General features: G+C 45.5%; 2 protein-coding genes across 4 annotated transcripts in view; one reads left to right on the top strand and one right to left on the bottom strand.

Annotated features, from left to right (window-relative positions):
• Positions 1-6,145: 6,145 nt before the first annotated feature.
• CUNH14orf119 (chromosome unknown C14orf119 homolog) lies at positions 6,146-6,574 on the bottom strand. The gene has a single exon (XM_007449547.1). The coding sequence runs from the start codon at positions 6,572-6,574 to the stop codon at positions 6,146-6,148; it is 429 nt and encodes a 142-aa protein (XP_007449609.1).
• A 1,644-nt stretch (positions 6,575-8,218) lies between these two features.
• The window catches only part of ACIN1 (apoptotic chromatin condensation inducer 1), a 33,133-nt gene continuing 26,775 nt past the window's right edge, over positions 8,219-14,576 (top strand). Inside the window, exons 1-4 of one of the 3 annotated variants that reach the window (XM_007449545.1) lie at positions 8,219-8,628; positions 10,049-10,114; positions 12,100-12,211; positions 12,634-12,753. In XM_007449545.1, coding sequence (XP_007449607.1) covers positions 8,317-8,628; positions 10,049-10,114; positions 12,100-12,211; positions 12,634-12,753 — 610 coding nt within the window. In that variant the 5' untranslated portion in view covers positions 8,219-8,316. The remainder of the gene's footprint in view (positions 8,629-10,048; positions 10,115-12,099; positions 12,212-12,633; positions 12,754-14,576) is intronic. The other 2 variants (XM_007449544.1, XM_007449546.1) reach the window with 2 other exon arrangements.

Raw genomic sequence — 14,576 nt, 5'->3', positions numbered from 1 at the left:
CGCTCTTCCTCCCTCACCCTCCCTGGCTCCCAGGATCCTCAACCCCTCTGAATCCAAACCTGCCATATCGGAGATCCTATATCAGAGGGAGCTTGGGGTCCTGAGGGAGGCAGGGTGACAGGGGGATCCCAAGCCCTGGCGGCAGGGAGAGAGGCTGCTCAGCGGCTCCAGGGTGTCCTAGCAGGTGAGTGGGAGAGCAGAGGGCTCCGGAGGACTAGAGGGGCAGAGAGGGCTAGTGCAGCAAGACCACACAGAAAAGAAACTGATGTCTAGGATGTTGAGGTGAAACTGATCTCTGGTCTTGTTAAGCCCCTCCAAGGCAGGGGCCCCTGCTTCTGCGTCGAGACCCTTTACAGTACTGCCATGCTGTCTGAGGAGACCCAGACACCCCAAACTACCACAGGTGAGTTCATGTCATTGAGAGTGTATACAATACCTCTCCAGGGATACCCAGAAATGTCTCCAGCTCACCTACAGGTATTCATTCTTGCCAGGTGCAGCCTCTTGAAACCAGGATACCAAGGACAGAGTTGCTTGGGGGCCAAGGTGAGAATGACTTAGCAGATTTGGGGATCTGAAGATCTCTAGCTTGCCTAGATCTCTACAGGACCACCAGCATCAGAATTACTCAGTGTGCTTCTTAACAGCGCAGATCCCTGAGCCCCTCTCCCCCTGACAATTTGTTAAATCAGAGACTGGAGGAGAGCAGGGGAGAAGACTCGCTATTCTAACCATCCACTGAGCCAGGTGTGACATTTCACTCGCTGTCACATCCCTGATGCCTATCTCCGTGGTCATGCCTTGTGGCCAGAGCAGGAACCCTCACAGCTAATCCAGCCAGGTGCGTCTGGGGTCCAAAACACGGATTTTCTCCTGTACGTGTGGGTTGCCCACACTTCCAAGTGCCACCAAGAGGTGAGGTTCAAATCAAATTCCTTTGCCCGGCTCTGCTTCTCAATCTTAAATGTCATGGGAAAGGGTAGGGAGCATACAAGCAGTTTTTATTAAATTGGACTTCCCTGGTGGCACAGTGGTTAAGAATCCACCTGCCAACGCAGGGGACACAGGTTTGATCCCTGGCCCGGGAAGATCCCGCATGCCGCGGAGCAACTCAGCCCGTGTGCCACAACTACTGAGGCTGCTCTCTAGAGCCCGCGAGCCACAAGTACTGAGCCCATGCGCCACAACTACTGAAGCCCGCGTGCCTAGAGCCCGTGCTCTGCAGCAAGAGAGGCCACCGCAATGAGAAGCCCACGTGCCGGGACGAAGAGTAGCCCCCGCTCGCCGCAACTAGAGAAAGCCTGCGCAGCAACGAAGACCCAACACAGCCAAAAATAAAGTTAAATAAATAAAAAATTTAAAAATAGATAAATAAAATCCCACAAGCTACGTGGCACAGCCCCCCCCCCAAAATTGTGCTTATTTGGGGTGACTTGGGGCATGCTGATGAAGTTTGGTTGGGGGCTGAAAAACCTCCAAGCCATCCCTTGGTACCATCCCTGCCAAGTTTCCTGGGCCTCCATTTTCAGGAAGACTTCTGCATTACCCCAGTCCCCTCCTTTCCACCCTCACCTTGTCCTGGCCCATCCACAGCCCTCTATCGTAGCCTACACTGCCTGCTGCCAGCTGGACTCAGAAGACAGGCCCCTAGCTGGTACGATTGTCTTCTGTGCCCATCTCACCAGCCCCAGCCTCAGCCACGGTGACATGGTCATGGTGACTGCTGCATGATGAATAGGAAGAAGCAATCAGGTTGGGGAGGGAGCACAGGTCACTCAGCTTCCCATGAAGTGGAAGGACCTCCTCAGGGTGGAATAGAAGGTGTCTCCAGCTCTAAGAAGAGCTGATTGGGCAGAGGGACAAGAGAGTGAAGTCCGTCCTGCTGCGGTTCCCTTCACTCTGCAGTCATTTGTCCTCAGGCCACACTCCATGAACTGCTCCAGGCCCTGGGTTTCTCTGGACAGCTCTTCGAGAAGTGGAGGGATTGCCCTTCAGGACCCAGCGGTAAATGAGAGGAATGAGGGCAATGTCTCCTCACAACATCAACCAGAGGGAACCACTGTTCTCTCACCAACTCCTTCCTTTCAACTCTTCCTGACCTTTCTGAGGTCTCCCTCCCCTCAGATGCCTTCTTCCCTTTCTATACTCAGCGAGAACTGTTCTACAAGTCAACAAGTGACAAGGCGAGATGAGTGGAGACAGCTGCTTCTCACCACAGCCTGGCCAAACACTTGGGACTGCTAAGGGTTTCACTGGGCACTCCCTTGGAAGAAGAGGTGAGGATGAGAACACCTTAGGGTGATGGAAGGAAGAGGCAACGGTCAGGTGGCACCAGCTATCTCCTCCCAAGGGGCCCTTTGTCTTAGCACTGGGAGGCCTGACTACTCCAGAACTGTATAATGACTGCTACCTACGATGGCGCCCAGCGCACTCGGCTTGACCCAATCACTCTCGATGCCTTCAAAGACGCAGGCTGGTACGAGGTCAACCACAGCACTGCAGAGGAGCTATTGTGGGGCTGGGGTGAGAAATAAGGGAGAATTGCAGAGGGCACTCATGACCCGAGTCAGCTTGGGGGGAGTGAGAGAGGTTGGAAGTGCTGCAAAGTGTAATTGAAGCTGTGAGCATGGCTGGCCCTGACGGGTCTGGGGGCTTCATTTCTTCTGAGGGCTCTTCTATCTCTCAAGCAGGGTCTGGCCTGGAATTTGGCCTGGTGACCACCTGTGGAAATGGCACCTCAGACTTATTCTGTACTGGCAGGTGAGTGTGCTGAGGGGCTGCACAGCTGTCAGTGATTCTAGTGTCACTCTACCATCCCCTACACACAGCAGACTGGGCTGCCACTACCTGCACCTGGACAAGGGAAGCTGAAGTCTGAGGAGAAGCTTCCATCATGCTGGAAGGCTGATGCAGGTATCAGCTCTTGGCCAATGGGGTGGGTAGACAAGAGAATGGGGAATGAAACCGAGTGGGGCTGGAGAGGAGTCTCCTAAGGCATCTGGACAAACACTATTCTACCTTCTGCCCTGCCCTTCAGAGTGAATGCTGGAGGAAGGAAAATGGATTCCCACCTGGGGCGGAGAATCCCCATGGGGAGATCTACCATCCCCATAGTTGTTGCTTCCTTGCCAACCCCACTTCACAGATGCTTCCTGGGGACAAGATCAGGCATCCCTCTCAGATCCCACACCTCAAGGAAGCAAACCCCCTGGCCACTGCTACTTACATCAGTGCACAGGGAGGGGAGTGTACAAGGTGCAGGTGGAAGGATCACCCTGGGTCCCATGCCTTCCAGGAAAGGCTATTCAGGTGGGTATCAGAAGTGGAATAGCTGTAGCACACTGGCAAGAAGTTTGGAAGTGCTCTTATGGTAGTACCATCCAATGTGTTTTGATGTTCATTAATTTTTTTATTATTATTGGAGTATGGTTGATTTACAATATTATATTAGTTTCAGGTGTACAACATAGTGATTCAATATCTTTATAGATTATACTCCATTTAAAGTTATTATAAAATATTGGCTCTACACCTTGTGCTGTACAATATATCCCTGTAGCTTCTTTATTGATGTTCATTTATTTTTTACTAAGTACCCTACTGAGTCCATGAATCTGATTTAGAATGTACATTTTCCTTAGGAGGGCTTGAGCAGGTGACTGAGGCTATAACTATACCCTGCTACATATTTCCTTGTAGATACCTGGGAACAATGGCCATCTCTTCTGTCCCCAGGGTTGGCTCTGTTAGACAAATGAAGGTACCGATGCTATCAATATTACTTACCCACCTGTAAGTCTTTCAACCTGACCTATTATTTAGCTGGGCCCCCCCAGGCCACTCCCTGGGGAAGGAAGAGGGCGAAGAGCTAACTGGAGCAGTTCTACAAGGCTCTGGTGAGCACCGGCGGGTAAATCAATGGTTCAGGCTAAGGATTTATACAGTGGGCCAAGGAGAATGTTCAAGTCCTTTACTTGATAACCCTCCTCTAAAGACCTTCCGTTCATCCCAGTCCCAAGCCTGCACCTGTTTCATGAGATATACTCTTCCAGGGACTATACTTCCATTAAGAGATCCAAATGTCCATTTGGTGCTATTTCCACAGTCTCTTGATTACCACCAGTCTGGTCTTCACTGTGCCTATGTGGAAATCCCCTGGCTGCCAAGGGCCTTCAGTTGGTATGCTGCACAGGGCCCTGACCCTGACTCTCTGGAAGAAACCTCTAGAAGTATATTATGGAGGAGCCACCTTTACCATAGAATACAGCAAGTAAGATAACATTCCAAGGAGTTTTCTTTCAAATTCCTGGAATCCAGATATTTGAAATTATATTAAGCACTCATTCATACATACACTGTCCTATACAGTTAATATTTCAGAAAACAAGGATCCCTAACATGGTGCCTATCACCATGGGACACCTCTCTCCCCAGCAGTAAAAGAGTTCACCTATCTCTAGGACAAAGGGCTCCTAGTCCCCTTCTTTTCTTCTTAATGAATTTTTTTTTCTTTTTTGGCCACACCGTGCAGCCTGCGAGATCTTAGTTCCCTGACCGTGGATCTAACCTGGGCCCCCTGTAGTGGAAGCGCAGAATCCTACCCATTGGACAGCCAGGGAATTCCCCCTTTCTTTTCTGAAGCACCACCCAGGTAACTTGCCTAAACACTATAGTCTTAACTCTTCCCCTAAGCCATTTCCCTCACTGCCAAATTAGGCCTCCTTCCAACAATTTAAGTTGCTGGCAGTCTTGGATCTTGGTCTTCTTCCTTTCAGGTTCTATATCCTTATTGATTTCCCGTTCAGCTTACCGTTTGGATGAAGAATGAGTTCTAGGTATTAAAATAAAGGTAGGACGGGCTTCCCTGGTGGCGCAGTGGTTGAGAGTCCGCCTGCCGATGCAGGGGACACGGGTTCGTGCCCCGGTCCGGGAAGAGCCCATTAAAAAATTTTTTAAAAAAAAGTAAAATAAAGGCAGGGCACTTCACCTCCGAGGCCTAGGCATTATTCCAGGCCAAATATTACCCCTACATCCCTAGGTTTCTAGTTACCTCGGACCATAATCCTTCCATGACCCATCTCGGTCTGTCCATGGGACTCTGTCTAATGTCGCTTATCCTGGTGGTTGCACTGGGAACCATGGCCTATCAGAAATGAGCTACTCTTCAGGTGGGACCTTCTGCCCCTTACGATTCACTAGAGCCCCAAGGCACAACAGGGGGCACAGTTGGAGGAATGAGGGAGGTGTGACGTTACCCTGAGCATGACACAGGTTAGGACAGAGATGATTTCTTAGGAGAAACTGGATGGAAAGTCGATCTCTTGTCTATACTTAAGTTCTACTTTTCTCAGAATGCCTCCTTCTCTGTATATCAACATTACACTAGCCTTGCAATGAAAAATAGGTAGAGACTTATGGTTCTGAAAATCTGTTCTTTATTCTGATACAAAAAATAAAACGCTTCAACCTGTAAAGAATGTCACTTGTTTTCATATTGTAAAGCAAACTTATAGAACAGGAACATCTGCTACCAACTCCAAGGATGTCCTATATACTTTAGAAAAAAATCATTGCTACTTGGATTCAAACCAACATCAGTGTGGAGGAAGGAGTAGCTAATTATCTCCACCTCCTGATTTTTCCATAATTTTACTAAATCATGACTAGGAAAGCTAGTAGTTGGGATATCACATAATTACACCACAATTTGGTAACAGTGGTGAAAGCAGCCATCTGAATCCAGCTAAATTATAAGAACATGACCTTTTATTGTCCTTCTCTCTTCCCTACAAGGGCTCTACTTTATACCCCTATGGGCCGGCAGTAGGCTTGAGTTATAACGTGTAGATTCCTTTTGGTTATAGTTGTAAAAGAAGCCTTTAAATTCTTGAGGGTTTGACATCTCTTGGAAAGAAGTAAGCCAGGAGACAGACTGCTGATCTGGATTTGCTTAGATGGAAAACATTTACACTAGGAATCCAGTTGATCGGCTGTTGAAATCACCAGGCCTGTACTGGTCAGCGAGTTCAGTCAGCTGATCGGGACACCATCCCCAGGCCTTTAAGTGATACATTTGAAGTTCTCATGGTAAAGTTGTGGCCTCGGCTCCATTAGCTCTGGTTATCCTCTTTGATTTTAATGCCTATCAGTCTTTACCAGCGGTAGCAGCCACTGCTTGGTAAAACTTTGCCACGAAGTCTGGCTCACTGACCTCCAGCTGCCTGACAAATTCATTGCGCTCCTGCTCAGCCCAACCTCGAAACCACTGATCCCAAAGACGTAGCTGGCACTCGAAGATACAAGGTGGTCGGTTTGCTCCAGACACGCTAAGCTGCTCCAGACTTTCCAGCAGTGGCTGCAATTTTCCCGGTACTGCCTTAGCTACCAGGTCCTGTAGGAAACGTTCACGCTGAGGACCTGACCAGCTGGCAAACCAGTGAAGAATACACTTCATCTCCTGGGAAGTGATGTAAGACATTGGGGGAGGGGAAGAGTTAGAAATATTGTCTGGTACTGAGGGTAAGGGAGAAGGGAAGGGTAGCGGCATCGAAGAGGAAGATGATCCCAGTGGCATCCTGAAACATAAGAGCACTGTTATATACTCTCTGGATAGAGCAACCAAAATACAGCTTCCCAACAACACAGAATCTTATCACACTCAATCAACGTGCACAAAGAAAATTAGTTTTCACCAATTTGGTTTACAGAAAAACAACAGGGTCCTTTATTTAGGTTATTATCCAACTTAGACACGGTACTCAAGAATAACCTCATTTCATTATTTGCCAACCTTCCTCTCTCATTTTCAAACCCATTACCCTTCCCAACCACTGCCTCCCTCCATCATTCTTATAAACAATCCAAAAATAACCAAAGCATTCCTTGTTCATTCTTTACCACCTAATTCTATGTTCCAGATTCAGTAAAGAAGAAAAACCAACGATTAATATTGGTCCAACACATCTTCCCTAAAATGAAAAAAAGGTACACATTTTTTAATTTACCAAGCAGCTGGTCAGGGCCTAGATGCTAATCATTCCAGAGCTATCAACAGAAGGAAAAAAAAGAAAGGGAAAACATATATGATGAAAGAGCCTTCTCCGCAATGTGCATGTAGCCTCTGAAATATGCCAAGAACTTCATAACTCCATTATTTTCTTATATTTCCTGTAAAGCACCAGGAAAAATTAAAGAGCAGAGTTAGTGAAGGCGCCTTGTCCAAAATAAGATAACAAAGTAAGAAAAACAGAAGAAGCCAAGTGTTTATTCAGTACTGAAAAAACAGTCTAATTGGTTTGTTGGCTTAGGGATCTAACAACTGTTATACTGTTGTAGCTGTGTGACAATTCATGTCTGAACAATTTTCCTTCATGTTTAATATAATACCTATTGATGACTTGCCATTGATTCGCATCACTAATGCAACTGGAAGGTCAGCCAACTTGAATAGTTTTCAAATCCCACAGTTTGAATCTCTAACAAGGAAAACAAACTACTTGTTTACGACCTATTTTACTGTTTGTGTTTCTTCTGCTCTAAGTTGGAGTATTTGTAGTGACAAAGAAAGGAACCCCGAAGCAATTAACATCAGTTCTGTAGCAAAACGGTCCAGCCGAGGTTGCCTTTTCACAGTGGCCCTACAAGAAGCAATTCCTCCTAAAGGAATTTTATACTCTTACTCGGAGAAAGGGCTAACTTTTCCGCGACATGGCTTCCACGGCAAGCTCAAGTTCAATTATCACGAATTAGTTCACAGGCTGGGTCGAAAGACACGGTGCTGCCACTTGCCACTCTGGAGGCCACGGAGCCTGGCATTCCGTGGTCCCAAAGAGCAACGTAGCCTTAGATGGGAGTGGCGGGGATTCGGAGGATGGGAGGCGGCAGCTGTTTCCGTAGGGGAGCGGGAGGCTTGCCCTACTAAGGGTAGCCCGTAAACACCGAGTCTGACCCGGCCCAGGGAGGTACTTCTACCCCGCTTACCTCCCCTTTCGTCTCACAGGGCACCCGGAGACCGTCACAAGAGTGTTTAGACTTCAACTACCGCCGCCGCTTCCAGGTTTCCTAAAAACCCTAAGGAGGGCCAGCCGGGAAGCCCACGCACTTCCGGTCCCGGACCAGCCCCAAACACCCAAGCGCCACAGCGTCTCAGCCTCAGGTCCGGAGATGGCCGAATAATTCCGATTCTGGTTATGCCAGAGTCGAGAGCTTCCGAACAGATTCGATCCAAAGCCTCGGTAACACGAAGAGAACCGAGCTCTGAAAGCAGGCTGAGGGAGGGGGAGCGACTAGGAGGATGGAAAGAACCAATTGGTGCCGATGTGGAGACGGAAACACCCGAGAATTTCCGGAGGAACCCGGGGAGTTCTGAGTGGTAATCGAGGGGTTGACTATGGAAGTGGGCGGGGCCAACTCGGTACGTTCGAAGGGCGTTGGCGGAAATTACCGAAGATGCCCGAAGCCGTCGGGACGGACCCGAGTACCTCACGCAAGATGGCGGAGCTGGAGGAGGTGACTCTGGACGGGAAGCCTCTTCAGGCGCTGCGGGTGACCGACCTGAAGGCCGCACTGGAGCAGCGAGGCCTAGCCAAGAGCGGGCAGAAGAGTGCCCTGGTCAAGCGGCTCAAAGGGGTGAGTAGACGGCGTTGCTGGGGTGTCGGAGGGGAGCTGACCCGGTAGAGCCGAGTCTCTGCCGCGGCGCAGGCGCAGTGTCCGAGCTCGGCGCGAGCTCGCTCAGGCCGCCAGCGCCAGCCTCCGGATCCGCGCGCACGGTGGTTGGGGAGGCTCGCGCTGGAGTGGAAATAGCGCTGGTTCCCGCCTTAACGGTAGCGGCGCGATCCCAAAATGGGAGGGTGCGCGCTACTCTCCCGGAGTGTCTTAAGCTCCTTCCTCCTCCCCCACCCCCTCCTTGTTTGTGTCTGTGGTTTCGGCGCATGCGCTGCAGAAGGAGTTAAATCCCACTACAACCACCGGCGTTGCTGGCCTGAGGGGGGCGAGATGGGCTAGGTCGGAGTTAGGTGTTTAGTTGGGCAGAGGGGATGAGGGGTTGGTATCGGTATCGCAAAGAATAGAATTGGGGTAGGGCAAAAATGTCTGCTTGATTAGATTAGGAGGTGAGATGAAGAGAAACCTTGATCTGAAGGGACTTGTTTTGGGAGGGGTGTATAATTTATAGGGCGTCCAGAAGCAATTCGGGTGGATAAGAGTTTGGTCAATATTGATGAGAGAGGTGAGGCGGGCTGGTATATGTTGGGGTTTTGAATCGGTTTGAGTAGATTAGGGTGGGATTGTCAAGAGGTAGATGGATGGATTGGTGTGTATAGGTTTGGTGTAAGCGGAGGGAAGGTGTGGATTTCTTGGTTTTAATTAGGGTTAGTTAGGATACGTGAAGAGTAGTACAGATTCGGGCTGGGTTGGCTCAAGGGTTAAGTTGGCAAACCGTTGCTTACATTGAAGCTGACAGTTCCGTGTGTGGAGGGATTGGATCAGAGCACAGTTTATAGAGTCTGTGGTCATTTTGTTCTGTAGCCTCGTCTGAAATTTTTATAAATTTGGTAAATCTAGGTGCCACTCTTTTGGAAACGATACAAGTTCACTCAAGTAGGTCTAGTCCTGGGTAACTGACCAAGGAATTCAGTCAGGCCAAAACCATGTTGGTTTCATATATTTGAACCTGGTTTGAATATTTGAAGTGAAGGGCCAGATTTAGAAGGGACACTAGTCAGAAGTGCAGAAGATAATAGGGATTGTAGTACTGGTTCTGTCACTGTCACTGATTTTATTGCATAGCCAGATTTTTCCAATATGCCTGCATTTTACATCTGTACATTTGGGAGCAGTAACCATGGCTACCTAAAGGTAAGGGTCTTCTGAAGACGAATGAGGACGGAATTAGTAAAGGGCATGGAATTAGTAAAGGGCTTTTAGGTCCCTGGAAGAGGAGTACGGTTTAAGTGTGTACCGTTAGTCATTGCCTTTGTTGAAGAGATTGGGGGAGGGTTTTTTTGTTTTTTTCCTACTGGTTTCTGACTTTTGCCCTTCTCTATACCAGGCTCTAATGCTAGAAAATTTACAGAAACACTCAACACCCCATGCTGCATTCCAGCCAAATTCCCAGGTAAGAAAGAAGGTTCACTAGAAGTGGGGGCTCTTTGGATGCACGGAGACATGGAAGGACATGATGTTGTATATTTGATGCTTGATTTCTCTCCAATATTTTCCTCAGTTCCCTGGGTTGAAAATGTTTTCATACTAGGACAGTTGAATTCTAATAAAGAATTCACGAATCAGAAGAGCTGTTAGTTAATTTCTGATTCTTGAAGTGGTGTGTTCAGAAAGATGTGGCTCTAGTTGATTAAGTGGAGTACAAGGATCTGAAGGCATTTGTTTGACATCAATTTGGAAAAAGTAGTTGATGTCTTTGAATGTAGATATGAGTAGACAATCAACAGGGCAGTATAGGAAAATACTTGCTGATCAGGAAGAATTCTTGTGTTGACATAGATTTTCCAAGAATTCAGTCCTTTGGAAATCATCCACCATTACTAGTTTTAATATTAACTATGCAGTTACTCCTAAACGTTATTAATTGTTATTACTTTGGGCAAGAAACTTAACCTTTGGAGGCCTTGGCTTCCTCAGTTTCCCTGTGTGTAAGATGAGAAAGGGTTGGACTAGATCCATAGTTTTATAACTATTCTGTTGGGATCTTGTGGAGCTGCTTTTGGAGGCTTCCTAGAGAAAATTTCTTCCCAAATGAGCAGGGGTTCACATTCCCCTCTTAAACTAGATTAGATCTACTTCTGTCTGCTTTGAATATTGAGCTTCTGCATAAGATTTCTTTGGAAGAAATCATTCCCAGTTTCAAAAAAAAAGTCTTAGGCTGTGTGGTCTCCTAAGATTCTTTGCAGCTTTTAACATCCCCTCATTATATTGTGTCATGCACTTAAAGGAAAAATCCAGGTCTTTGTTAGTGCAGTGGTGTGCAGCTCCAGTACTAGATGAAGTCCCAAGATACAGTGGAAAAACGAGAGCTTTCCTACTCCCTTGTTATTAGCTCATGAAGCTGAAAGTATAATCTAACTAGTTTACAGAGGTTAAGTATTTTAACAAGCATAAGAAACTGCATAAGTTAATCACTTTACCATTCTATTCCTTTTGCCGATTACATTTGCAACTTTGAAGTTTTGCTTTTATTAACATAGGTTTTTTGCAACAAATACATACGTTCTCTAATACTTGGCAACCCACGCTTCATCAGTGTCCACTGACTACCAAGAGACTCATCTCTATTTTAGGGGGAAAAAAAAACATTTACCACACTTAGGAAAGATGACTAATGACATAGAAAGTATTTATTCAGATTTTTTCCTTTTTCTGGAGTTCTAATAGGACTTGCTAAGCAAGAAGCTTCTCCGGAAGAGGACTTGTGAAGAGAAAGCTGAAGGGCAGAAGAGTGACATGGGAGTCTGTGTTGCAGAAAAAAATGGGAAAAGGGATTAAGCTCCTGGATTTTAAAAATTGTTACCAAAGATTTCTTCTCACCCAAAGAAAATGGAGTTAGAACTCTGTCTAAATGCTGAATCCCTTTTCTTAGTCTCTTGCTTTCAGGCTTTTAAGTCTAGTAGTTGAATTTTGGAGATGTTTAACAAAATGTTTCCTGGATAGGTGGAGGTTGATCTTTTGTGTGAACAAAAGATGAATTAGTATGAACTAGTATTTTTTTCCTTCAGTTTTTGATATTATTAAAAGGAAAATTTAGATTATCTTTATATTTAGATTATCTAAAAATTTAGACTAAAAGGCATAATTTTATAGGAATTTTTATTTTTTTAAATTATTTGTGTATCACTCTTTGCCTGGAAACTGAATATTTAAAATAAAAAATTATGTGTGCAGTTCCTCTTTGCCATCTTTTGTGAATCGTAGGGCTGTATATTTTGGTCCTCAACTTAGGAGTAGCTTAGAAAAGGGCCCGCCAACATTTTCCGTATCTTTCTTGGGTCCAAATATAAGGGGCATTCCTTTGCTCCGTGGAATTTTGTACCTTGCCTTTTCCTGATTTGTTTTCCTAGACTATCTTTTTCCATGTCTTCTACACAGATTGGCGAGGAAATGAGCCAGAACAGTTTCATAAAGCAGTATCTGGAAAAGCAGCAGGAGCTGCTTAGGCAGCGTCTGGAACGTGAAGCTCGAGAAGCTGCAGAACTTGAAGGTAAGCCCAGAATGTCACTTCTTACAAGGAGTTCTTCCTGCTTATTCCTTTCACTGAGTAGATGGGCCTGTTTCACTAGGCAGTTTCAGGAATATAAGTCAGGCTGAGACTGCCAGTTATTTGCTTTGGTAGTTTATGGAGCCAAGTGAGTTACTATTTACCTTTTGTCAGGGAAGAAGACACTTAATTTGACTGTCTTGACTAGAAGAGGATTCCTGCCAACAGGAAGAGTTATAAGTAAATTAAGCTACCCTTTAGATGAACAAGAGCCTTATCTTAGGGAGTTTTTCTCTATGTACAGTGCTCTTTTTATTATATACTCTGTATCCGTGACTTTGCCTGACCTCCTTCACTCCTCTACATATTCCCACATGCTGAGCCCTTCACTCCCTCCCTGCCCCGACCCAATCTGTACTTTGCAGAAGCTTCAGCTGAGTCGGAGGACGAGATGATCCATCCCGAGGGAGTGGCTTCCCTGCTGCCTCCTGACTTTCAGAGCAGCCTGGAGAGACCAGAGCTGGAGCTCAGCAGACATTCACCCAGTACGTATCTCCCTCCCCACTGCGCTGTTTTGTCAATCCTGCGTAGTTGGTGGGGGGAGGTAGTTACACCTCCTTTCATGCTAAGCCTCCATTAAAGTCCCAGGGCAATTCTGTGACAGTGTTATTTGACATCTGTTTTTCATGGAAACTATGTCCTTTTTGAAGTCTGCGTTCACCTCTATGTTGTGTTGACCTCTCAGAGTATTTTATGAGGCAGTCTGATTTTTCTTCTCATCTGTATACCTCTCTAACTTCCTCTGCCTCTGAATTTAGCAACAGTCACAACTCTTTTTCATCTCTTCACCAATTGTATATATTGTGTGTTACACATCCAGTCATCCCCCCAAATGGGCATCTGCAGTTTATTAATTCATTCAACAAGTTTTTTTTTTTTTTCATTCAACACGTTTTTACAAGGAAAAACTTGCCTGTTGTATGCCAGGCATGTGCTAGGCACCAGGAATATAGTAGAGAAAAAGACAAGTCTCTGTCATAATGAGACATACAGTCTAGTGAGGAGATGGACATTAAACAAATTATTATATAATTAACTGGAGTTACGCTGTGTACTATGAGAGGCAGTGCAGAGTATTATTTGAGCATATTACGGGGAGCTCAAAGCCAGTGTGTGGAATTGGTTCAGGTAAGATTAATTTTTTCACATTTAAAAAAATATTAAGCACCCACTTTTGCATAGTATCTCAAGCAAAAGTCTGTAAATGCAGCCTTTGTCTTCTAGGAACTACCTGTCAAAACAGTGTGCCTTTAGGGGAACATGCATATAAGACATGTGAATAGTAGGTAGACAAAGTAAACCGGTGTGTAAATTAACAAGTATTTTGAATGATTATTAATGTTAGTGGTCATGGGGAAGGTGATCACTCCATATTTAATACTTCTAGAATGTATAGAAATTGCTAGCTCTGCTGGTTAATATGGAACTCTTTCCGGAAAGCAGATTTTTAGGAGATATTTAATGATGGGAGAGAAATAATTTCTTTTAGAGATCTCTTTTCTCTTCAAAATAAAAACAGCAAACCACCAATTGATCCATTTTGCTCTTAGCACTCTTTTTTTCCCTGATTGTAAAGCCATGTGGAAGGGGAAAACTCTTATAAACTAGTTGTCAGCGTTGCTTCTCAGAAAAATAAGCCCCACCAATTGATCCATTTTGCTCTTAGCACTCTTTTTTTCCCTGATTGTAAAGCCATGTGGAAGGGGAAAACTCTTATAAACTAGTTGTCAGCGTTGCTTCTCAGATAAAAATAAGCCAAAAAATTATGCATAGAATTCCTGCTGTATACATGTCTCTATGCTAGAGTGTGTGGGGAGTCAGCACATTGTAAAATCTATTAGGGAGAGAGAAGACAACTGCACATAAAACTAACAGTGGAAGATGGTATGTTTTAAGTGACGTACAAGTAGTACGGACACACGTACCACTGGAATTCCAAAGGGTAAAAATTCTCTGAGGATTAGAGGGATTAGAGAGAGCCTCATGAAGGAGGTGTAGGATTTGAGTGAGCCTTAGAAATACGTAGGATTTGAGTTGGCACAGAGAAGACAAGAGGGTATTTTTAGGGAGGAACAAAGGCACAGAGGTAGGAAGGAAGGTGATAATTTAATTTTAAAGGTAATGGGGGAACCATTGAAAATTCTTGATAGCAATATGATTTGATAAGGAACTCTTGAAAAAGAGAGAGCCTCTCTCTGTTCTAAATGTAACTTGAAGTGAAAATGAGGAATGTCCTGAAATAGATATAAGGTTTCAAAAGCAAGTAAAGATTTAGTGAGGAAGGTGGCCAATAGTCTCTTAAGTGCTT

Source organism: Lipotes vexillifer, unplaced genomic scaffold (assembly GCF_000442215.2).
Source record: "Lipotes vexillifer unplaced genomic scaffold, Lipotes_vexillifer_v1.1 scaffold1093, whole genome shotgun sequence".
NCBI classification, from domain to species: domain Eukaryota; kingdom Metazoa; phylum Chordata; class Mammalia; order Artiodactyla; family Lipotidae; genus Lipotes; species Lipotes vexillifer.
Note: the sequence above shows the minus strand (reverse complement) of the source record. Positions and strands in the feature narration are given on the sequence as shown.